This window comes from Martes martes, assembly GCF_963455335.1.
Source record: "Martes martes genome assembly, chromosome: 12".
NCBI classification, from domain to species: Eukaryota; Metazoa; Chordata; class Mammalia; order Carnivora; family Mustelidae; genus Martes; species Martes martes.
This window is the reverse complement of record NC_137900.1, coordinates 9,827,557-9,853,630: the sequence shown is the minus strand read 5'-3', so window position 1 is coordinate 9,853,630 and position 26,074 is coordinate 9,827,557. Positions and strand designations below refer to the sequence as shown.

Sequence of the window (26,074 nt, the reverse complement as noted above, 5' to 3'; positions counted from 1 at the left end):
AAGAGACTGAGCCACACAGGCGTCCCCCTATGGGTTATTTCTTAGTCATTGCTGAATGATGGTAGAAAGAGAAAGGCAAGGCAGGTGGGGTTTCTGGTGTCACAAAGGAGTGCAACCAGGAGGAACCTGGCCCTGGCTCCATCCGTAAGCCACTACCATGAAGAAGGAGCATTCAGATTTCTGGCTCATGTAGACCCTGACTGCTCAGGGCCTGGCAGGAAGGACAGTACGAAGTGTCATGTGTTCCCCTTTGTGGGGACAAGGAATGGGACATCATTCTGCCAGCTCCATCTGATCCACAGAGATTCTGTCCAGATTCAGGTGTTAGTTTGTCTGCTCATTTGGGTGAGTTTCCACTTGTTCTGGGTCTTCTTGAGCAGGGTACCGAGAAGTTGCAGGAGGACACTGTGGGCGTGCTGGCCAGTTGCTACTTAGTGATTAATTGGCTCTCCTTTGAATCTGTCATTTTATGTGTCAAATAATACATGCTCATTTTGAAAGAAATCAGGTCATGTGGAAGTGTATTAGGTAAAAGGCGATCTCTGCCTCACTCCTCGCTCGCACCCCGCCCTTCTTTCAACCCGCTCTTAATGCACGGATGTTGTTGCTACACAGGCTTCCAGAGTTCATCATACCCTCACCAACATATAGATGGATATTTGTATTTTACATAAATATTATGTATGTAAGTACACATTTATAAATATGTATGTATGTTACAAATATATACACAAAATATCATTTTTTCAGTAATATGTTTTTTTTAAGACTTGATTTTTTTTAAAAGATTATTTATTTATTTATTTATTTGACAGACAGAGGTCACAAGTAGGCAGAGAGGCAGGCAGGGAGGGGTGGGGGGAAGCAGGCTCCCTGCTGAGCAGAGAGCCCAATGCAGGGCTCGATCCCAGGACTCTGAGATCATGACCTGAGCCGAAGGCAGAGGCTTTAACACACTGAGCCACCCAGGCGCCCGTAAGATTTGATTTATTTGTTTGGCACAGAGAGAGATAGTGAGAGAGAGACTACAAGCAGGGGGAGTGAGAGAGGGAGAATCAGGCCTCCTGCTGAGCGGGGAGCCCAATGCAGGACTCGATCCCAGGACCCTGGGATCGTGACCTGCGCCGAAGGTAGACATTCAACAACTGAGCCACCCAGGTGCCCCTTAATAATGTATTTGACATTCTTTCCATGTCAGAGATCTATCCCCCCCGCCTGGTATTCTAGGGGTGAGGTGAAGGAATGTATCATTAAGTTATGAAATCTTTCTCTATCGATGGACATTGAAATTATCTCCAATTTTCACAGTCATAAATAATATCACAATAGACATCTAGGCACACTAGCCCCGACACATGCGTGTGAGGATTTCCGAGTGAAGATATGGGGTCCGGGCACATGACACGTCCTCCTAAGGACTGCGAGATTTTTCTCCAGGAAAGCTATACTGCTTGACTCCATTACCATCTGGGCATGAAAATGCCCTGTCCCCCCATATCCTTGCCAGTGCTGGATATGATTGATCAAAATAAAATATGAATTCCTGAACTTGTATTCTTGTTCCTGTAACTGGATGCTACTATATTTACTTTCTGAATATTGTTTCTGTCATTGAGATTTCTTCCCTTATCTTCCCTAAAGTCCCAGTTCAATATACGCTTATCATACCACCTGACTTCCTATTCCTAGGTATTTACCCAAGTGAACTGAGAACCTCTGTTCATATAAACATCTATATGCAGATGTTTATAGCACTTTTATTTGTGATTGCCAAAAATCAGAAGCCGCCCAAATCATAGGCAATGGGGTAATGGATAGCCAGACTCTGGTACGTCCATACAGCACAATGCTACTCTGCAGTAAAATGGAACAAATTCCTCATGCATGCGGCAATACAGATGACTCTCAGTTGCACCACGCAATGAGAAAAAAGCCAGACAAAGAAACATAATGCATGATTCCATCTGTATGGTGTTCTGGAAAAGGCAGAGCTGTAGGAACAGAAAGGAGATCAGCGGTTGCTGGGGCCTATGGGTGGTGAAAGAAAAGGACTGCAAAGGTCATGAGAGACTTTTGAGGTGTTGGAACTGTTCTAAATCTTGATTGTAGTGGTGGTTACACAACTCCGTGCATTTGTCACAACTCACTGAAGTGTCATCTAAAAAGGATGAATTGTAATTGGGCCCTAAAATCAATGGATGGAAATCTAAGATAGTTCCTGACATTGATTAATTACTCACTAAATGGAAGACCTATTACTTTTCTATGGTTTTATTTTATTATTTCATAGAATGGTGATTTCTCTGGAGCAGGAGTAAATGGATTCAAGTCCAGGCTCCCCCACTTACCTGCTGTGTGACCTAAGACAAACTATTTTTTTGTGTGTGTGCCTCAATTTCCTAATCGGGAAAACAGGAATTAGAACAGTGTCTACCACACAAGTTATAATATATGCAATAAATAAATAACATATGCAAAGTACTTAGATATCTTGGCCTATGGTAATAGATTAGCTACCACTTATGATATTTTAAAAATAGTACTACGGAATATGGCTCACTTGTCCCTGCCCAGTTGACAAATATCTTCAATTAGATGTTAGTAAGATTATATGCAAAGGAAAAAAACAAGGGACAACTCAGTGTTATTGAAGATTTCTTTTCAATTAATGATTCAGGGTAGATTTCCCCTCAAAAGCGCTATAATTTCCATATTCTTGAAATACAGATAAAGTTTGGAAAATCCGAAGGCTTTAGGGTTTATCTAGTTCCAATTCAACCCATCCCAAATATTCCTTTCAAGTGAAATAAGATCTGAAAACTTCAGATAGAGCACTTATATTAGCCTGTCAAAGGAATGAACCAAAAATTCTACCCATATATTTTAATGCACTGTGGGGGGAGGGGACTGCTTTCCTCTGGGAGACCATACTTAATGAAGCCATTTCACCTTCTGTGGACATGTCTCTGTCATCCATAACCACGCAGTCAAACGCTGATTTAGTTAGCTCTTTTATTCCTCAATTATCTCCTTGCTGATATTACATTTCTCTGTAATATCTAAGGATAGTCTTTTATGTCCTTGCTATCTGTGATAATGGCTTTGAATCCCACTTAGGGGGCAGGGGAGTGGAGTAATGGCCACTTGTGTTCCCTCCCACGCTCATAATTCTATAGAGCATTTGCCACTCAAGTTCTATAATTGAGGCTTTTAAATCAGACAAAGAATGCTGCCTATGAAGGAAAGAGGAAAGTTCTAGAATTTCTTTTTCACTTAATAAGAAAGATTCGACTGCACAGAAACACAAACTACGTGATCTCCTTTTGAAATATGTTTTCCTACTTGAGATGTTTGTGGTACTTATAATGGAAGATGCCTTGAATGGGTTCCATTCTATCCTTCATGTCTAGAAACATAAACACCATAAAATGTGGTGTCATTGCTCTAAAAATGATAGTGTTTTTCTCTCCATGACTTTTGGAAATGACCCTTGATCTAACAAATAGAATGGGGCCATGGTTGCATATTCATCTCATCTCATTTCCAAATATTTGATAATTTTGCTTGGACTGATGTTTGCAAGCATCTTTGGGGTCACATTAAATACTTCAGCATAATTTCCTCTGCCATTTTCTCTGCATGAACTGAAGAGTGATTCACTTACGTTGTGTTCGGTGTCTTGGAGGAAAGTCGAGCTCTTAAGTAATTAAACTTGTTCACATGTTATTTATTCTTGGTGTATTATCCACAGCGACAGTGAAACATTTCATGAGTGTTATGAGCAACATCGTAAAAGCCCTTAGACTTTGCCTTTCATCCTGGGTGATTAAAGTAATTCTGAAGGAAGGTCGTGCTCAAGGAGAGCTGGGACATCAAGGAATGGGGTATCATCTGTTTTATTACTCCATATTTTACTCCCAGTGAACTGGTAAACAATTAAAATTCAAACACATCAGTGCATATAATTCAGTTACTCCCAAAACACCATAAAAATGTCTCCCTGATCAATAATTGCTTATTATGACACGCATTTGTTGCGCTGGCTGCCAAGGTATTCAGCTATTTGCTTTCTCAAAGTATAGAAAGCAAGCAAGGCTCGTCAACCTGTGCAGTTGCAAAGAGTGATCCAGCCGTGGAAATCACTGAGCCACTCCCGAGCTGTGACACACACCCTCCCGTCCCCATGAACCCACACCCCACTGAAGCCCCAAGGCCAGGGCTTTCACGAAGCCTACCCTGACCTGGCTCGAGGAAATGGCTCCCTTCTGTGAATTTTCAAAACCTGCTGTTTGTATTTCTCTTGGGAACTCTTGTCATACTCTACACTGCAGTCTTTTTTTTTTTTTTTAAGACTATATTTATTCAAGAGAGAGAGCATGTGAGTGAGAGAAAGCAAGGGCAGGGGGCAGAGGCAGAGGGAGAAGCAGGTTCCCCACTGAGCAGGGAGCCCAACGTGGGGCTTGATCCCAGGACCCTGAGATCATGACCTGAGCCGAAGACAGATGCTTAACCGACTGAGGCACCCAGGTGGCCCTCTTGTAGAGGGCCTCTTGCATTCTGATGACTTTTCTGAATGTTTCTCTCCCCTATTAAATATGTATTTCTCACTAGACTATGACTTCACGGAGGACAGGGACTCCCTTAAAGCTAGGATTTTTGTGCATTTCTCTTTGGTGCCTTATTGTCAGGAGATAGTTTATAGATATATGTTGAATGGGAGAATGAATGAAACTTCAGCAGGCAGACATCCATATCCTGTTCCTTAAGACAAGTGTTCTCGGATCTATCAGACCCAACAGCATCTTTTGGTGTAATGAATATTTTATAATACCATCTTTGTCACCCATGAACTTTCTCATTTTTAAAAGTTAATAAAATGTCCCAACTGTTTTATATAAAGGAGAACTATAAGAAGCATAATACATTACATAGCATGTATGTAAATATGCAAGTGCTTGGACACAACTCCATCAGAGAACATGATCAAATAGCTCTTTGCAGCTGCGGGAACCATCTCTGCGAGTATCACACCTACAAAAGCAGACGACAACAGGTGTGTTGTATGGGTGACTCAAAGACCACAAGCAGCAGTGCTGTTAGTAATGTGATTTTCCCAAAGGAGGGAAGCTCTTGGTAGAGATCTAATCATCACAGAGTTTAATTCCCCCTACATTTATATGGTAGTTGTTTTGCTGGAAAATTCGGTGCAAAAATACTGGGGGCCTGGCTCACATATTTACAGGCTGGTTTTTCACCTCCATGAATGTCTGGCAGGATATTTGATAGTTGTGTTGGATGCTGATAGATGTGTTGGGATCATTCTTCATTGTGTGGGAGGCCCCAGGCATTTCAGGATGTGAAATATAGTAGTACCTCCCGGTCATTGAGACAGTCAAAAACGGAAGCATTAATTACCCTCATTGAGAATCATTGCTCCTAAGCCATCAGAAAACTGAAGTCCCAAAATCCAATCCAAACCACAGTTTTAGCTGCACGACTGGGAAAGGTAATCCACTAAGAATCCCTAAAAGGGATGGAGTGGAATGGAACAAGTTTAATGAGGACAGCAACCTCACTTGGGTGTTAATTGGTCTTTTGGGAGAATTCTACAAGTGAAATCCTAAAGTGAGTGCTTCTCCAAGTTCTACTTTTGCTTTTGGTAAGAAAGTAAATTTCCCATATAAAAATGATATTATTCACAAATAAAGATGTTAGAAGACTTTAAATTCAGCATCTCCATAAAATATGGTCATCTAGATGGTAACACTTGCACTGGGGCTGCATCTAATGGTATTGTCATTGCTACTGCTAATAATAACTATTATTCATTGAGCTGGTTGGTGATTGTCTTAGTTGAGATGGTCTAGAAGCTGAGCCTGAGGTAGGGATTCAGGTGTACATGATTTTTGAGAGTGTCCTCTTTAGGAAAAGCCTGTAAGGGAATGAGGGAAGCAAGACAGAGAAGCAGAAGGAGTCAGCTCAGGGTAAGACCGCAGATAAATTCTTGGCCAACATACAGAGTGCCCCAGAGGGACCACAGTACAAAGTTTTCCCACTGTCCAGCTTTGAGGCAAGGTGTGGGAATATTGTACCCCTCTATCAGTCAGTCATTGCTCATAACCACCGAGCCAACGTGGCCAACATGGGAAGTTAGAGGGCTGAATCACTCTAGATGTCTAGATGTTTCTGGACATGAGAGCTCCTATGCTCACAGCAGCTACAGTAATGGATGCACAGCCTGGTAAATAGGACCCACTAACAGAATTATTACAATGCCAGACACTCAAAACTATTCTTCTCCTTTTGTTTTGAAACAATCTCAAATACCCAGAAAACTTGCAAGTATAACACAAAGATCTTTTTCCCCTCCCCCAAACCATTTGAGGGTAGGTTGCCAACCTAATCCTCCATTACCCCCGAATACTTTAGCGTGTAATCTCTACAAACAAGGACATTTTCCACCACAATTAGCATATAGCCATCCCATCCAGGAAATTCACATTGATACATGATTACTATCTAATCCTCAGACCTTATTCAATTTTCACCAGATGTCCCAAGAATGCCCTTTAGAGCAAGACAATCTAGTTGAAAGGCATGCATTGCATTTAGATGTCACATGCCTTTAGTATTATTTACTCTGGAACAGTTCCTGGATCTTTTTTTTTGACTTTTATGACCTTGAGATCACAGGGCAATTATTTTTTTAGACATAATAATCCTTCCATCTGGATTTGATGATTGTAAAATGCCCAGTTCCTCACCAAACTTTCAGTTTATTTGTATCAATATTGAATCATAGTTTCCTATTTTATTCAGTAAGTTTGAATCCGATTCTGTGGTTTATTTTTATGCTCATATTGTCCTTACTTTGACAAGTGTGAATCCCTCCAACTGGTCCTTTTGTCTTTTTACATGCCCTCAAACAGCTATTGATCACATCCTTGCTTTTTGTCACAAGATATTCCAAGCTGATCTTACAGTTTCCTTTCCTCATCCCTGGAATCAGTAATTTCTCCAAATAGATCTGACTCTTTTTAAGTGGAAAGTGGTACTTAGAAGCCAAGCTGTAGGTGCTGAATGTGCTCATTGCTATTAAAGTGTCACTCCTCCCATGTCTTCTCAGTGAACAGTGGTAGGGAGTGTGTGTGTTTGTGTGTGTGTGTGTGTGTGTGCACGCACATGTGTTGTGAAAACCATGAGTTCATGTTGATACATGTAATTCCAACATGACATCAGAGTATTCGTTCTAATTTTCTTCCTTTCCATATTTTTATCCCTTCTCAGGTAGTGGAAAACATGACTCTTATTGTCCTTACGATGTATATTTGATTAATCCTCTGATATGCAACCACTTTTAACACCACCCCCATCCCCATACAGTCACCCTCCTCCTCATATGCTGGCTCTGACACTGACAACCTACGACAGGTGTCGGGGATGGGCACCATCCACGCTGTGTGGCTTGCCCTGCACTGATACCGAGTGCCAGGCCACCCCTCCATAGAGACACACTTGGCAGGCTGCCCCTCCAGGTGCATGCCCTCTTTGTTCTATGCAGAATGTCTACTCTGTTACCACATGCCAGGCTCTTCCAGGCTTGGGTGCCCCCCTCAGCCCAGGTGGGTTCTGATTCTCCATGCCAGGCAGCCCTTTTCTATGCATGTTCTGCTCCCCCTGTTTGGCCTTCAACTTCCCGTTTTGGGTTTCCTCACCTACTCCCCATCCTGAGACATGGAGGATTGCCATGTTCTGATGGTTTTAGTGCCAAATTGTACAGGAGGGATAGGAAAGAAAGGGAAGTGAAGGAAGCAGGAGAAGAAGATGTACGTGTATTTGTTTCCAGTCATCACACAGACTTTCAAAATGAGCAATGTTACTCTGCATTTCACCCTTGAGGAAACCGTGACTCAGAGCGTTGACGTCACTTGCCTACGGTCTCATGGCCGGTACGTAAGGAGGCAGCATCTGAATCCTGATCCCAGCCTCTAGAGCCAAATTCTGTCCACTCCACACTTTCTCTCAAGACTTTGGTCTTTAAAATCTGTTTGGTCTTAGGGTGCCTGGGTGGCTCAGTCGGTTAAGCATCCAATTTCAGCTCAGGTCGCCATCTCAGGGTCCTGGGATCGAGCCCCACGTCAGGCTTCTCGTTTGGCGGAAGTCTTCTTCTCTCCTTCTCCCTCTGTCCCTCCCCCAGCTTGCATTCTCTCTCTCTCTCTTTTTCTGCCTAAAATTAACAAATCTTTTAAAAAAATAAATAAAATATATTTGGTCTTCGTGTGGTTCCCAAATATATAACAGTAGTGTTTGGAGAAAAGGAATGCAGTTCTCTTCAGAAGCAGTAGGTTTGTTCATTTTAAGAATAGATTTCCTACCACTTGGCCTACTTCCCTATCTCGCTCTCGTCTGCAGAGAGGTTCAACAGGAGCAGGGCTTTATTTGGCTCAGTTGCCCACGTTGGGTATCGAGGCTGCGGTTTCTGGCGGCCAGTGTCACTCAGCAAGCAGCCTCACTACCTACCCGGTGGTGGTTTCTGCCTTCCATGGCTGGCACTTTTAAAATGAGTCATGTTTCCATCCTTGCCACCCCTTATCCTCTCCCCCCAGCCAGCTCTACCCCTGCGGCCACAAGGGAGCATTGTGATTTTCTGAGACTTCAAAATGGGGAAGTAGATGCTAAATCTGGAACGAGGAAGGGGAGAAACATTTGCTCTGGTTTCAAACACACAACCATGAAAATCTTCAGTCTTAATGCTTTCCATCCCCCAAATGCTGAGGGCAGGTGCCTATAGAGAGTTAGCGTATATCTATGTTGTGAACTTTTAACCCTATTCTGTGACTCATTTTTTTAATGCCTATTTGTCAGTGTCTTTGGGGTTCATTTAAGTAACTCCAGAAAATGTTCTAACAATGGAAGACCAAAAAAGAAAGAAAGCATTTATTTGCATAAAATAGCAGAAGAGCAAGAGCCAAATAAATTTGACTTCTCCCAGATCTAATGTCTTTGGAAGAAAATTGATTTGAATGTTTCCAGATACAGTGTATGAACTTTTTCCTCATAAAATCTTAAAGCTGGGCAAATATCCTAGAATTCACCTCGTGTTTATATGTCACCGATGAAGAAACAGAGGCACTGAGGGAAGTGACTGAGGGTGATGGGGGCAAGTGTAGAGCTGTAATTGTGTGTGTGTGTGTGTGTGTGTTGTTCACTTGTCAGTAAATACTCAGAAATAGGTATACTTTATAAAATAAGAAATAAAGCTAAGGCAGATATAGTTCTGGTTGTCAAGACACACACGGTCTTAAGTTAGGCTGCTTCCTGATTTTTATTTCTGTGGCCCAAGCAGGTGGCCTTGTGAGGAGACACGTGACATTGAACCTTTGACCATCAATACCCTTTGGAGTGTACAAGCCCGAAGGAAGGCCAAGGGCAGATACCAAAGTGTGAAAACCGTGTTTTAATTCACTGTTGGCATTCGATTTTAGAATTAATTCATTAATCAATTTTTAAAGGCGGGGAGGGGCAGAGGGAGTGAGGGAAGAGAAGTTTCAGCAGGCTCCACGGCCACACCCAGTGAGGAGCCCAAGACGGGGCTTGATCTCACGACCTCGAGATCATGACCTGAGCAAAATCAGGAGTTGGACGTTAACACTGAGCCACCCAGGTGGCCCTAGAATTAATTTATAGTACTTAATTCCTTTGGGAAGTTTCCCCTGAAAACTGGATCCTTCAGGAAAAACAGGCACGGATTCGGTGTATTTTAAGGACGAGAGTGATCTTAGGACACAGCTCACTATTTACCACTACTTTGAGCTGGGTACGTTTTCCCCAAGATATTATATTCCATGTAGCGTTTTCTTTGAACTCTTGGAGAGAGTCCCCCAAAAGCCATTTTATCTACTAGCAAAGCCATCCATCCAGCGCACACATGCGTGTTGCTGGGGAAGTTTATGTGGATGAGAATCACTTTTAAAAAGCTAACACATTCCAAAAAAAAAAAAAAAAAAAGCTAGCAGGTTTATGAAATCCCATGTGGTGCTCTCTCTCAAAGGTCTCTGTTCATAGAAAATATTATAGTAGAAAATAAGTTTTGAAAAAAAAAGAGAAAGAAAATAAATTTTGCTCACACGTGTATCTCTTCTTCTTAACACTGCCATTTGCACACTTAAAGCAACTGGAACCAACATAATTTTCTTAAATATTTTAAGTGGTTAATTACGTCTGGGGAATTGTTTGAAGGGGTTCCCCCAAAATACTTTTTGCGAATTGATGTTTGTGAACAAGATGGTATATTACATTTTATTTATTTGGTTGGGGTTTAGGAATTCTAAGCCTGAGATTATGCTGCATCTTTCTCTTGAAATCTTTTCTCAATGCTCACTCCTTTTTCCTTACTTGGAGTGTACCTTACACATTTACTTACTTTCTTCAGTTCCCCAATTTGGCGTGCTGTTCCCCCAACCCCGTGAATACAGGTTTGGGCTCGGGGCAGTACAAGCGGCCAGGAGACCCCGAAGATGACCATTTATAGCAGACGGTAACTCGGATTAGTCACCAAGCCCATCTTGCCCCTCTTTGGGGGGCCATTTCTTGTCTCCTTTTCTTCAGATCGCTTGTCTTGAGAGCACAATAAAATCTAAGGACAGAGCTGGTTCTCCCTGTAGACAACACTGGGACATCTCCTTTTATTTTTTCCCCTTTAATTAACTTAATCAATGACAATCGATTGGATACCAAGTCTGTGCACAACCCAACACTTCGCCCTCCCAAAGAGTTATAAACTCCGTGTGTGGATCATTGCTAGTAACGTGCCCACATCTCCTGCTGTGTCTATCTCCTGCTTGATCTGCCTAATAAATCCTCACTCATTTCATGTCCTTTACCCACTCGCTCAGGGGTTTTTCTAATAGCGGGAGAAATCAAGCCACATGGGCGCGTGGCTGTGCGGTTGACTTTGCAGCCTCTTTTCCAAGAAGACCTTGAGTCATAAAAACGGGGAATAGGCACGTAGCTTTCTACAGTTGGTACCTGACAGCCTCTATCTGTTGCCTTTTCCACGATGGTCTAGTTTCTTTCTCCAGTGGCAGGGCTGGCCCTTATCTTTGAAACCCTCTTCATAGCTACACAGTTTTTAACCCCACTTTGATGGCGTGCACAGGGTGCAGATGGAGACTGTTAGTGGAGATTTTTGGCCTGTCCGTCGTTTATTTCTATTTTTTTCTTAACCATGTCCCGCCTTTCTAATTCACTGTGAAACACGCTGATGGGGACATTCAAAGTTTTCCTCTATTTTTAACCTTCAAACGATCTTTATTTGCTGCTCTGCACATTGCTAGCTTTATTCCAGCCTCTTAACACTAGGGTCATAGTTAAGCGTCAGCTTGGAGCCAAATGCCCCGCAGCTGAAATGACCACACCTCCGAAGTGGCATTTTCCCAGACCCTTCCTGCCTTTAATAACGAGCCAGCCAGGAGGCGAGTCTGTATCTCATTACAGCAGAGCTTTGTATTAGGCCTGGTGCATAATTAGATGTGAGGAGTCACAGTTGGTCCTCTCTTTGCAAGATTTCTCAGCGCCGCATCTGCTCCCAGCCATTACTTTTATTTTTAATCTAACGTGTTTGTACCTCTCTCTCTTTCTCTCTCTCCAAATTACGTAACAACAAAGAAACCAAGGCAGTCCGGAGATCGGCGGCTTTAAAAAGACTGGATCCCGAAGAGATTTTCACAAGACGCTGCAGAAGCAGACATTTGAGTCAGAGTCCTTGGAGGGCCGTGAACCAAGCACACAGGTATTTTCTAGCAACAAACATGGTTACCAGGTTACTGGGCTGTTCTGCCCAGGGCATGTGGTTGGTGTTTGAACTAGAGAAAGGGCTAGACTCACAGAATGTCAGAGGAGGAAGAATGCTACCGGCTGACTCAGTGGGGTTTTTTTTTTTTTTTTTAAACCTGTTTGTAGCCATAGAATTTGGTGTTCAAATGAGAACCCGCAAGTTCAATAATGAAAATAGGTAGAATTGGAGGGGGGGCGCCCTCCCCCCATAACAATTCCTGGGGAGACACAGTGGGGCCTCTAAGGCAGGCTGAGGACTGAGTGAAAATCCACACTGAGGCCAGTCTGCCCGGTTTCTCTTCATGATTTTGCCACATACTAACTCTGTTGCCCCAGGCAGGATAATTAACCTTTCTGGGCTTCCTTCCCTGGAAGACAAGGATGATAATAAAGCCATCTCATTTTATTTTAACTTTTGCTTTTATTTCCTCATACCGTTAAATTTTTTTGAGTTCATTTAAAAAATATATGTATGCAAGTGAGTTATATCATCTGTACATGACCTTTCAGGAGGGGAAAGGTGGAATTAGGATATATTTACATTAAAAAGGAGTGTTGGGCATGGAGACCGGCTGGTGTAAAGGGAGTAATGCCTTAGGAGAGCTGCCTGTCCGCCATCTTGGTCAACTGTTGTGTGATCTTGGGAAGTCACTTTACCACCTGAGTCCGCTCAATGGGAAATAATGGGCTGCAGTGGGTCTCTTCCAATTTTGAATCTCAGCTCTCTGACTTTGACATTAGTTTGGTTTGAGAATATTTAAACCCTTTGGGAAAAAATGGAAACAGCTGAGCTAATGAGACAAAGTAGTGTTTTGAATCTGATACACTATGTTGGATGTATTTGAGTGATTGCTCTAGAAAAGGACAGCCATGGTTAACTGGAAAGTTTGAGAACTCAGGCAGAGGTTCTATGGAGGAGTAGTTGAGCATATATACTGTGTGTGTCTGTTAAAATCACGCAGCCACCGAAACCTTAGAAGAGAATGTTGAAACTGTGGGAAATACTAATATGTTAACCCAAAATCAAGAATTCAATTCTTGAATTTGGTAGGAAAGATATGCCTACAGAAATATAGAGGGCAGTATCTTTGGGTACTAGGACTCTTGTGTCTTCTCAAAAAGTATTCTTTTCTCAATTTTATACAGTTTCTATAGCAAGTACTTATTAATTAGTCAGGGGAAGCTATCTTTCTTTAAAGCATTTTTTTTTACTTATTTTAGAGAGGGAGAGCGAGAGCGAGCGAGAGCATGTTCATGTGAAGGAGGGAGCAGCCGAGGGAGAGGGAAAGAAAGAGAATCTCAAGCAGACTCCACACTGAATGTGGGTCCTCACTTGGGGCTTGATCTCATGACCCTGAGATCATGACTAGAGCTGAAACCAAGAGTCAGATGCTTAACCTACTAGCCACCCAGGCACCCGAAGGGAAGTGAACTGTCTTAGTCAACTTGGGCTGAATAATAGAGTATAATAGACTGGGGTCACTAAAACACCAGACATTTATTTCTCATAGTTCAGAGGTGGGAAGTTCCAAGATCAAGGTGTCAGCTGATTTCATTTCTGGTAAGAGTCCTCTTGCTGGTTTGCAGACACCTTGCTGTATCACCACACAGCGGAGACTGAAAGAGAACAAACTTTCTCATATCTCTTGTAAGGGCACGAATTCCATGACGAAGGCCCCATCTTTATGACCTGATCACCTCCCAAAGGCCCTACCTCCCATTAGCCTGTTAGGCAGTAGGATTTCAACACATGACTATTTTAGGGACACAAACATTCAAGTCCATAACACTAGTCACAATGACACCAAATAGTAACTAACACATGGGGTTGTTTGAGTATTAAATGAGTTGATATGTGTAAAGCATTTAGGTCAATGCCTGCTCACCCTTAGTGCCCATACCTTCTAAGTAAAATAAAACAGTCATGAAAGAACACAAATTGTATAATTCCACTTATGTGAGGTCCTTAGAGTTGTCAGATTCCTAGAGACCGAACATAGACTGGTGGTTGTCAGGGACTGTCGGGAGTGGGAGGAATGGAGATTATCTTGTAATGGGTACAGACCGCAGTACAGATGGGTACCGACGAAAAGAGTTGTGGTTGGTGGTTTGCACAATAGTGTGAATGTACTTCACCCTACTGAGCTGTACTTGTAATGGGTACAGACCGCAGTACAGATGGGTACCGACGAAAAGAGTTGTGGTTGGTGGTTTGCACAATAGTGTGAATGTACTTCACCCTACTGAGCTGTACTCTAAAAAAGGATGAAGATGGTAAATTTTACATTCTGTGTATTTTACCACAATTAAAAATTTTTTAAGAAAGCCAGGGCTCTATTCCAACCTGTCCATTTTACAAATAGGAAAAATAAAACAAAGGGGAAGAAATTTGTTCAAGTTTTATAGAGCATCTTCTGAAATTTAAAACATCTACGGAGTTTTTAGCTTTCTAGCGCTCCCAATATAAGCATCTCACCACGCTGAATGGTTAATGACTAGAGAGTTTTATAATAATACCTATTTTTCCAACAATTTGGTCTCTACCGCCCGGCTGGCTACTTAATCTGAGCCCTACAGAGGAATCAGCCATCAGTTTCAGGGCTGAATATAGTGGGCTTCCTGAAACATGGGATATCTGCACTCTGTAGGAGATTTTTAAGGGATTTTTCATTGGTAATTTTGACTAAATTCAGTTTTTATTTTATATCATGAGCAACTGAATTTTTCCTTGTCTTGGTCAGACAGAAGCCACACCAGGTATCTCAACAAAGGAAATATAATATAGGGAATTGGTTAACCAATGTGGGAAGACTGAGAGAACCAAATGGGAGAATTCAGGTCCTATAGAAATAAGAGCTGGAAACAGCAGGCCATCCTGCGGCTGGGGCACAGAGCAGAGGCTCTAAATCTGGATCTTTGTTGAAATCCCCTGGAGGGCTTGCTTGAACCCACAGTGCCAGGCCCCACCCCAGAATTTCTCATTCATTAGGTCGGGGTGGTGCTTGATAATTTGCACTTCTAATTAGCGTTTCCCAGGAGATGCTGAGGCTACTGGTCCCAAGACCACACTCAGGAACCACAGGTCTGACGGGAAGAGTTTGGAGTTACCAGAACCTAGAAGCTCAGAAGATCCTTAGAGCGAGGATTCCAGTCTCTGAGGGGAGGGCCGGACCTAGCTAGAGGCGGTGTCTTGGGAATCTCAGAGGAAAGACCCCTTTCCTCTGAGTCTGGGAGTCTGGGAGTCTGGACTTGGACCTCTTAGGAGAAGGGTCTGGCTGGCTGGTGCTCATACCTCCAAGGAGGTAAGATGAGGATGGTTCTGGAAGCGTCCAAACTTGCTGGAGGTCAGAGCCCACTGCCACCACCAAGGTTCCAGGAGCTGCAAGTCCCTTCTCCCTCTTCCGGCCATCCAGGCTCCCTCTAGCGCCCCCTACTGGCAGAACCCAAAAGGAGTGGTGGCAAAGCTGGAATGTGACTTGCTGAGGGCCAGGCCCAGCATCACAGCGCTGAGTATAAACTTTGGAACGGAGAGACAATGGGTAAATGACCATCACCCCATGAAGCACCTTCATCTGGCATGCTAACAGCACCCCATTAAGTCATCGGCTAGGTTGTAGAGCCAAGTTACACAAACATGGTTTGTGTTTAAGTGTTAGACTAATACTCATTGTGCAGAGATGCTCAGACAGTGAGACAACCGGCAACACCTTCCATGTCGCTCCCATTCTTGGCACCTTCTGAGTGGAACGCGGAGGCCAAGTTCCTGAATGTATGGAAGTTCAATACGCGTATGGTGCAACTCCGTGGTACACATATATTCCATAAAAATTAGAGGATGTTATGCATAATACTGAATACCTTCCCTTTTCATATTAACAACACCGTGTGCTGTGATCACCTTTCTTGTCCAGGGATACATGTTTACTTGGGTTTTCTGCAGATGGCTGCATAACACCCCATTAGATGAAAGTTCCCAAATCTTTGAATGCTACTTCTTTTGGGAGATGTTTAGACAGTTTCTATTATTTTGTTACTGTGATGTTCCAGAGATGCTCTAGTCCTCACAATCCTTGCTCACTTGTCCATCATGTCCTTGGGATGAATTCGGGAGATGATCTATATTGACATCCTTTTAAAGAAACTTGGTAAATTCAATTCATTTTCCCAAGGCCCTCATCAATTCTAAGCCAAAAAAAAAAAAAGTATCAGTAATTGAAGTACAAATATTGATTATTGCTAGCACATTCAGTTAGGTAAAATTTATGATCTAGCAGAGTAACACTTTTATAAGGTAGATGGATGTCACAGGAAGGATATTTTATAGAGAAATTGTGTAGTGACACATCCATTTAGTAGAACTTGAGAACATTTTACCATTAATTTTATGGTTATTTATAATAGTTCATCTATATTCTTATGATATATCGCTGATTGTGGTTATATAGTCTTTGCCAAGTCTTCGGTGGGGTTTGCCATTCCCCATTACTGGAACATTCCTAATGGAATAAAGCATCCGCTTTGTGAAAGCTTTCAGACTCTTTTTTTCAAACACACTGCAGCTAAAAGAGGACGCCCTTTGAATAGCAAAGGGCTTTTCTGCTTTTTGTTCTGGTGCTTTTTCCTATAACTGCCACAAAAGTCCTGTAGAAGACTATTTCCAGCCCCACATCCCTGACTTCAGAAGCATAATATTCAGTCTGAGAATTTCTGGAAGGTTTCACTGGGAAGGCTCCTCTCGGGTCATCTTATTTTCTAGTTTCGACAGCCAGTTTCTGAAGTTGAGATTAGGATGAGGTCCCTGCACGCCCCAGTCCAGGCTCCTCTCCGTTCAGCCTCTTCACTTGTGTCCTGCCTGAGGGTGGGACGTGAGCGACATTCCCCAGAGATTCGACTCCCCACCTCCAGAAGACAGATAGGAGCACGGTGCTGTTTCTCAGACCTCTCCTCAAGGACCGGTTTATCCACATCCAAGGAGTAATTACCTGCTTGCAGGTGGGAAGGAGACATTTACATTTTAGCATATTCAGGCCAGGAAGCAAAGCTGTGGTTTTTGTCAGACCCCCCCCCCCCCATTTGCTCAGAAGCAACTTGGGGCCCGATCCTGCAGTCCCACGTGGGTGCAGGGGTGAGACCTGCTGGGTTCTCCCGTTCTCCTTTTAGACCCACCGTCTCCCTCTCACAAGATGGGTCTCTTCCCGCAGGCGCGTCCCCGCCACTTAAACGTGCTGTGCGACGTGACTGGGAAAGGGCCGCTCACCGCCTGTGGCTTCGACCTCCGCAGCCTGCTGCCTGACCCGCGGCTGGAGAACCTCCTGCAGCAGGTGAGCGCCGAGGACTTCGAGAAGCAGAATGAAGAGGCCCGGAGGACCAACCGGCAGGCCGAGCTCTTTGCCCTGTACCCGTCGGTGGACGAGGTGGGTGCGACCCTCCCCGTGCTGGAGAGTTTCAGGGAGGAAACAGAGTCTCCAGCATTGGTCAGGACCGGATAGCCCTCTCCGGATGCTTCACTGTATGATTTCTGGGCCGTTCTCTTCCCTAGGAGGGGCCTGGGGGAGAGCTGTCAGTTACTAATCAGTCCCGCCAAGGAGATTCCAGTAATAACAACCAGGATTTTCATTCCTCTCTACAAAACACTTTCACTGACTTTTGTCTCCTTTCATCCTCCCAACATTTCAAGGGTCTGCAGGTAGTGATCTCACTCGGTGAGTCAAACCATTCCGTAATGTGGGGGTGTGTTTTGGGGTTAACCCAGCAAGACGTGCATTACTTGAACTTCAATGTTCTCAAGTGTTAAGATCTTTGTAAAAAATAATCTCTATGACATGATCCCAGCGTCCTGGGATCGAGCCCCGCATCGGGCTCTCTGCTCATCAGGGAGCCTGCTTCCTCCCTTCTCTCTCTGTCTGCCTCTCTGCCTACTTGTGATCTGTCAAATAAATAAATAAAATCTTTAAAAAAAAAAATCTCTATGAACAACCTGAAGGGAATTGCTTTGAAAACATTCCAGCCTAAAATGATCATACCTGTGTTCTTCTTCTTCTTTTTTTTTTTTTTTTTTAGGTTTTATCTGTTTAGTTGACAGACATCACAAGTAGGCAGAGAGGCAGGCAGTGAGAGGGAGGAAGCAGGCTCCCCGCCGAGCAGAAAGCCTGATGCGGGGCTCAATCCCAGGACCCTGGGATCATGACCTGAGCCGAAGGCAGAGGCTTAACCCACTGAGCCACCCAGGCGCCCCCATACCTGTGCTCTTAACACATGAACTTCAGGATCCCGATTCCCCACTTTTTTCCATGTCGGAGGTGACTGAGGACAGTGCGATCACTTAGGCTTTGCCTTGTGGTCATTCCCTGGGGTACTTCAGATGGCTGGCATGAGGAATGACCATGACTCAAGCCTGTTTAGTATCCTTATACTTAATAGAAGGCTCTGTGCCTTTCCTCTGTCTGTCAGAATGTCTGTACTTCTGGTTCTTACCAAAACTGGCTACAGCAGCAGCTCTGCTGTCCAAATTTTATTGAAAGTTCAGTTGCAGGATCCACGATTTGGGGGCATTTTTGCCTAAGGGATAAGCCATCCATCCCTGCCTCTAAATGTTAGAAATTTAATTTTCAGATCCAACAGGAATACCATTAGGGAGCAGGCTCCTTAAACCTTGTGAAGCCCCCAACCCTGGACATTGTGTTTGCTGACTTGCCCTGGGACAAGCTTACTGTTGGTCAGCACAGAGCCTAGTAAGGGAGGCAGCAGTCACGAGATGTGATGTGATGTCCATTGTGCAAATATGATCGAGGATGCAGACCTCCTCCTCATCCAGCACCTGCTTCATTGAGGATCCAAAGGGAAATTGTCTCTCAAGCCTATGGACAGAGAAGAAGTTGTATCCACTGGGGAAGCAGGAACACCTAGGAGACCGTGCACATCTTCTCCTCAAGTCTTTACTTTAGGTCAAATTTCTGTTTGCCCCTACTGAATCTAGTGGCTTACTTATTGGAATTTACTTCTCCTTTGTTCCTTCCTTCCTTCCTTCTCCTTATATTCCAGCCACCTTGGTTTTCTGACCTATTTATTTCATTTACAGTGGCCTCAAATCCTTTTCTGATGAGGCAGGTTAAAAATAAACAGGAATCATTTGGGCAGCATTATCACCACCATTCTTTAGATTGCAGAGTAAGAGTCAGGGAGGTTAAGTAACTTGTTCAAGATTCAGCAGGCAAATTAAAGTACAGAATGGGCATCCCAGCCCCTTAACCCCAACCCTTAAACTTGCCTATTTATGTATCTACATAGGACTGCCTTGTGTATGAGCCCACCTAATTGATATCCAAAGATGATATAAGCAACCACGTTGTATATCGTACCTTTTCAGTTTCCATAAAAAATGGAATTTTTTTTTTTTACCAGCTTTGTCAAGAAGCAGTAACTTGATAGGTTTGATTTCCACTTACATTCCCTTTCCTCCCGGTTCCATGGTGGAGGTGCCCGTAGGTAAGAAAGTGTCCCCACGTGGATGCTAGGAGAGAGAAAACAATTAAGGGGTGAGGAGGACATGTCCAGTGGGATGTCAGTTCACCGAAGCCCCCGTCGGGGGACTAAATGAGAGGGTGTCCAGTCTTGCTCCGATTACACAAAGAATCACGGATCTGAGGAAGGAACTTTGTTTTACGGTCTCCGGAACACTGCAGAAACTCGATTAGGACTGAAAGTTATAATCTAGAAGAGGTCCTAATAGGTATGCTTTATTGAGTGGAGAGGAATGCTCTGTAATTATTGTACCAATTATTTGTAAATTGCTATGTCTAAAGTGCTGGAGGGCCCCTCTACCAGCCTTTTATATTCTCATACACACAGAAATTGTATTTGTCCTAGTAATTTGAACTTTCTCCAAAGATGGTCCTGTGGAAGAAAAGAAAATTTCAGGCTCCCTTGAAGTGATCACCCCTGCTGATTTTTTTTTTTTTGAAACACATTAATGAAACTATTTAATATTACCGTGACTTTATTTCCTGGTGAGGAGAATGAGAAGAGAGGTGAACTATTGTATCCAAATTATGACTGAGCCTACAGGAGAGGTAAAAGTAGAACGTAACCACCAAGCCTCTATGAGGTGATTCCTTTCCCTGATTCACTCTCGGTTCTGAGAAAGGCATCCTGTGTATTGGTCCCTACAAAGATGCCCCTGTCCTCTGGATCACAGAAGAGTTTGCATTCAGTCTCCCTAGGCTGCAAGTGACAGAACCCAACTAAAAATCAATTATGAAAAAAAAATGGTGGTGGGGGATGGGATTTATCCTTTCACATAATGCCATCACAGGTGGGCAGATGGAGCATTGACCTCAGGATCTCCTGGGTCAACTGATGGAAGGACGTCTCTCCTACTGTCTTTGTCTTTCTCATTATCTCTCTCCCTCCCTTTCTGTCTCTGCCTCTCTCTATATATATATGTACACACACACACACACACACACACACACACACACACACTCAGGAAAATGAAACTACAGACATCCACTTAAAAGTTCGTATTTGCTCTTCTCCTTTTCTGGAAACTAGTTCCAACTTCAGATAACTATAAAGGCTCAAGAAACACATATAGATTAGAAGAGACTTAGGAAATGCATCAATATGTAGACCTTGCTTGGATCATGATTTAACAAACTAACTGCAAAAAAAAAAAAAAAATGGAGACAGTTGGGGAAATTTGGAACTGATTGTTTAGTAACAATAAGAAATTACTGTTACTTTTTTTTAAGAATCATCATGATATCACAGCTGTGCCTTTTTAGAAGTCTATCTTTTAGAGATTTACAGATGAAGTTATATGATGTCTGGGGCTTGGCTGCCAAGTAATCCACTATTGAGTGGGGAGAGGTAGTAAGTGGGAGTAGAGGTGAAACCAGCTTGCCCACAACTTGAACGCGTTGAAACTTACATGATGGGTAAAGGTTTTTCATTACATTTTTCTCTCCAATTATATGTGTGTTTACATTTCCCAATGAAGAGCTTTTAACAAAGGATCCCCAAGATTCAAATCCAGACCAGAAAGAAAGGTAGCCTTAGACACCCATGAATGTATGTTCAATTTCTTCTCCAATGGCAGGGGGCTTCTCGTTTTCAATGTGTCTGCTCTGATCACCCTGCAAGTGATCTGAGCTTGTTCTGAGGGAGCCGAGCTCAGTGTGGGCATCGGGCAGTGCCTCCTTGGAAACAAGCCCAACCCTTCCACCGGACAGGATGGCCAGCAGGATTGGGCCTTGGAGAATAGAGGTTAGAGTAGGTGTGACTTAACCGCCTTGTGTCACCAAACCGGGTGTAGAGTTATCGGGAAGGCAATTCTATTGCTATTTCTAAAAATGTTACCATTGCTGTCGGGTATCTGGGAGGAAGCTCCCATGCTTTATAGCCTAGGAAAATATAATTAGACCCGACTCTATTCTTTGGAGCCTTGTGAGCTGCAGACCACCAGTGTTCAGATAGTCTATGACAAAAATTCAAGTTTTCAGGACTTGGCATTGTTACCTTTGCATGCATGAAAATAATTAAGATCCTGTGATAGTTCAGGTTTGAATGTGGAAAGTTTCCTTAGGGACATGGTGTTTCTCTTTAAGTCTTGAGTCCCAGTGCGGTAAAATAGAGTCCCAAATGTGGTTAGTGGGAAAAAAAAGTGCATTTGCCATTACTAAGTCATTACTCATGTGTCGTTACTAAGTTTCCTGTACTTAGAACTTCAGCAAGCTCTACCTGGATATGCATGTGTAGAACCTATATGTTTAGCCCCAAATCTGTTTAAGAAAATGGACAACTAGAACGACACTCTCTTATGAGTATAGGTGATTTACATACAGCCTGCTGTGAGCTGTTCTGACTCAAGGTTCAAGTCTGAAACTCACTATTTACTAGAAAAACCTGGCAGGAGAAAAGTTCTGAATGGGGACTTAGAGCAGCCAAAAAAAAAAAAAAAAAAAAAAGGGAAGAAAGAAAGAAAAAAAAAAAAAGAGAGAAGCCCATCATACCAACAATAGGTGTAGTATTTTGCGATGCCATCTGGTGGATGTTACTCAGTCATGTTCGTGTTCCCATTTCCTTCCTTCCTCCCTCTGTCTCTTTGTCTCAAATGCCTTGCCTTCCTAAAGGAGAAATTGCGGTCAGCGTTGACTTCGAAGCTTGGGACTGAGTAACAAACCCTCTTATAAAAGGCAAAATGTTATCTGTCTGTTAGAAATAAGGCCAATGCAGGTTGAGCGCTGGGCAGCAGCCTTCCCTTCCCTGGACTCACGCCAGCCGGAACCCCTCATGGAAATTCACTTATGATTTCTTTGCCATGTGATTCATAATAGGAGGATGCTGTGGAAATACGTCCGGTGCCAGAATGTCCAAAGGAACATCTGGGCAACAGAATACTGGTCAAGGTGCTGACCCTGAAGTAAGTCTCAGCAAACATACTAACCACTGCACGGAGCTGATCTTGCCTTTTACATACAAGCTGCGTCTGTAGGGACAGAGCTCGAATGGGGAGGGCCGTCCAGTGCCCTTGTAACTGTGTGCGGCTGTGACATGATGGGGGGAGCAGCGTTTGGAGTCAGCTAGACCCAGACTCTAATTCTCCCAAGCCTTGAACGGTCCCCTCCTGTGTCATAGGGAAGGCACACCCTAAAGGGAGTCATGAAGGGAACGGAGAGAAACAGAAGGAACAGGGAAAGCTGGGCGGGGAAAAAAACCTGAGAAGGAGTGGATGGTGTACTCGAGTCCTCTCTGACTGATTCATGCGAGCCGATGGTGCGTTTCTCTTCCCAGCTCTGTATCCAGCGACTTGACGTCCCTCGCCTCACTTGAAATTGGCCATGGTAGGATATTTACAACATAGAAATGAGAAAATGCTACAAATTAGAGCTCCCCCCCCCACCCCACACAGAGACTTTTTTGTTGACTTTTAAAACAGCGTTAAATGCTACTTAAACCCAGTCTCCTGGCCAGGGACCCCAGAGGACCAGAGAGCAGTGTGGACTCCAGCAAACCATTTTTTGTGTTGTTTTTTTTAAAATTTTATTTATTTATTTGACAGATCACAAGTATGCAGAGAGGCAGAGAGAGAGAGGAAGGGAAGCAGGCTCCCCGCTGAGCAGAGAGCCCGATGTGATGCGGGGCTCGATCCCAGGACCCTGGGATCATGACCTGAGCCAAAGGCAGAGGCTGTAACCCATTGAGCCACCCAGGCGCCCCTCCAGCAAACCGTTTTAAGGGAGTCCCCACTGCTAACAAGGGCCAGTTCTTGCCATCTAAGGACACAGGCCCATTTCAGCCAGCTGTCTGTTCTGGTTTTTGGTTTTTTGTTTTTTTTTTTTCTTTTTCAAAAGAAGCAGGAAATTCAGATTTTTCTGCATGATTTCCTGACTTCTTACATACCTTCTCATTTCCTTTTTAAATATCCTACGACCGCATGTCTGCCATCTGGATTCACCTGGTGGGCCAACTGTTTGCCACATCTACTTTACAGCAGTTATTGCCAAATTTTTTTTTTTTTGATGGTTTACTTTTAGGGTAGGAGAAAGTCCTCTGTCCTCTGTCTACGTGTATTAATTTGATACGTGCAGATCAAAATGTTATATACATTATCGAATACACATAAATGAGAAGTTGAAGTGTATGAACTAAATAAATCAAAATAAATCCAGCACACAAACAGATCGTTGCATATCCAGTCGGAAGGGTTTGCATGCCTCTTTTGCAGACGTCTACTTTGGAGAATTCTTCCAACTTCAAATCACAGACTCTCGAAAATATTCAGTTGTAAAATGCTCTATCTAGGCAACAGTACATAAGCATATTATTTTTTTCATACCCCATTAGGAGGGTCATTCATCTGCTGAAGTCCCTTTATGGACCCCTCAAACAGCACCTGGTTTGCAATTAGGGCACCTGGATCCTGGATTCAAGGCTGTATTTCAACCCTGGGAGCTTCTCTGGGTGTTTTAGCTCTTAGGGATAAATGACGTTGTTCCACCAGGCGATCTTAAAGTTCCTACCTGCTCTAAACTTCTGTGATTCTAATGAATAGTTTCCCCAGATCCTCTCCTGAGAACACAAGTAGGCAGAGCTGCTCACCCAGTCGTGGGGGCTCCCTTGATGTGGTAACTCCTCCCCCCAGCCAGCTCTACCCGCAGAGGGAGGGGAATGAGGGCCTTTTGTCTTATACAGGGAGATGAGCAGCTCATAAAACAGCTCTCTGGCAAGTCTGGGCTCCAAAAGGCAGCCTCTAGCCCTTGCAGGCCAACCCGGAAGTGGGAGTCTGCTGGCCCTTGAGCAGGGGGACTGAGTGGAAGTGACCGCTGGTCTCCTCTGCCTTGCTCAGGAAGTCCCCCTATTGTCTGAGGCACTCACCCAGCCCCACAGGATGCGCATCAGGCCCCTCGTAGGTGCGGTAACTGTGCTCTTCAATTGGAGGAATTCTCCTTCCTGATGTCGCTTTGCCGCCGAGCCTTCCAGATCTTTCCAATAAAGAGCAGCAGTTCTCACAGGTGGGAAAACATTGCCACTAAGAAAGACACGTATTATTAAAACAAAACAAAAACAAACAAACAAAAAACCAAATAGGGCCATTTGGATTTCTCTTAATGAAAATTGTCAATTTTCTGGCAATGTTTCTCCCCATTGTCAAAGCAGGAATCAGGTAGAATTGAGGTGTTTTCCCAGTGCACTTGGCCCACTCAAGTGTCTTATATAGTGTCCGTATCAACATACATCTGCAAGAGGAGCGATGGACCAAAGAGACTGTCCCAGTTATAACTACTCCAAATAAACCAGATTTAAAAAAAAAAAAAAAGCAAGTTCTTATAAGTAAACCTACAGTGTCAAAATTATGAATAGTAAAAATGTAATGGTAATGTTAAAGACCCCATTTACCCATTGACACGGACATGCAGAATTCTGTCTTGACCACTACAGATTTTATCAGCTTGGGAATTTTTCAGAATCTGTTGAGATCTCTAACTGTCACTGTTGTGCTTTCGAGAAACATGTAAAGCCTCAAGCATGTAGAAAGAATCAGGCTGGTGTGGAATCTGCAAATGTTTGTAGCACCTAGGAAAAAAAAAAAAAGGATGGCAACAAAGTATTTTTCTCTTTTGCATTTAATGTGCAAAAATCTTTAATAAAAGATTGAATGCTATCTTATGTACAGTAACCTCAGTTCAAGGAGTCTCCTTGCTGGTGAAACTGAGTACATCATTAAGTTTACTCAGATAGATTGACTGATTGATTGATTTAAATTTATTTATTTATTTGAGAGAGAAAATAAGCAGGGGGAACAGAGGGAGGGAGGGAGAGAGAGAAGCAGACTTCCGGCTGAGCAGGAAGCCTGATGCAGGCTCCCCAGGACCTGGAGATCATGACCTGAGCTGCCCAGGTGCCCCGCCCCCTGCCCCAGGAGCGTGTCTTAAATGCAGATTTTGGGAGACTTTGCACCATCCTTTCCTCCAAGAGATTCTGGTTCACTGGACCTCAAGGGGGACAAAGAAGCCTACATTTTTATAAACTCCTGATTTGCCTCAATATTTAAGTTTCTGCAGACTAACCTTGGAGATATACCTGTAGGAAAAAAAACCTCAGGTTCTGTGATCAGAAAAGGCTGGGCTCTTTTTAGGGGCGCCTGGGTGGCACAGTTGGTTGAGCGTCCGATTCTTGGTTTGGGCTCAGTTCCTGATCTCAGAGTCATGAGATCAAGCCCCATAATGGGCTCTGGGCTCAGCATGGAGTCTGCTTGAGTTTCTCTCTCCCTCTGCCTCTCCCACTCATTCTCTCTCTCAAATAAATAAATATATATATATATATATATATATTTTTAAAGGTCTTCTTTGTAGACAAGGTTACCCAGCAATAAGGCCATCCTCTCACACATGCCTTGAAACAAAATTTGGCCTAATTTCCATGGCTTCTGACATCATGGTGGTCCAGGGCCTGGTTCCTGGTGTGCTCAGCTAGCAGCATCCTAAATCACGGGTTGTTACCTGAGAAGCTTGGAACGTGTACATCTGTGCTTCATGTGTCTTCGTAACATGTGGAAGGATTATGCTCTGGGCGTGCAGTCTCCTCAGACCCACCATTTCAAGGGAAATGGGCAGTTAGGGGTGACATGTTTCTAGCTCTCACTGGGTCCCCACAGCTCAGCGCTTATTGGCTCTGCTTTGCTCCTTGTCCCAGCAACTCAGCAGCTCCCCAGGCAGAGAAATTAGGAAAGACCAGACAT

At 43.6% G+C, this 26,074-nt stretch overlaps 1 protein-coding gene across 1 annotated transcript in view; it reads left to right on the top strand.

Moving 5' to 3' along the window:
- Positions 1–26,074, top strand: part of DOCK8 (dedicator of cytokinesis 8) — a 203,440-nt gene that overhangs the window by 63,269 nt on the left and 114,097 nt on the right. The window contains exons 5-7 of the mRNA XM_080819435.1: positions 11,668–11,791; positions 17,037–17,249; positions 22,170–22,255. Of these exons, the coding sequence (XP_080675561.1) occupies positions 11,668–11,791; positions 17,037–17,249; positions 22,170–22,255 (423 nt within the window). The remainder of the gene's footprint in view (positions 1–11,667; positions 11,792–17,036; positions 17,250–22,169; positions 22,256–26,074) is intronic.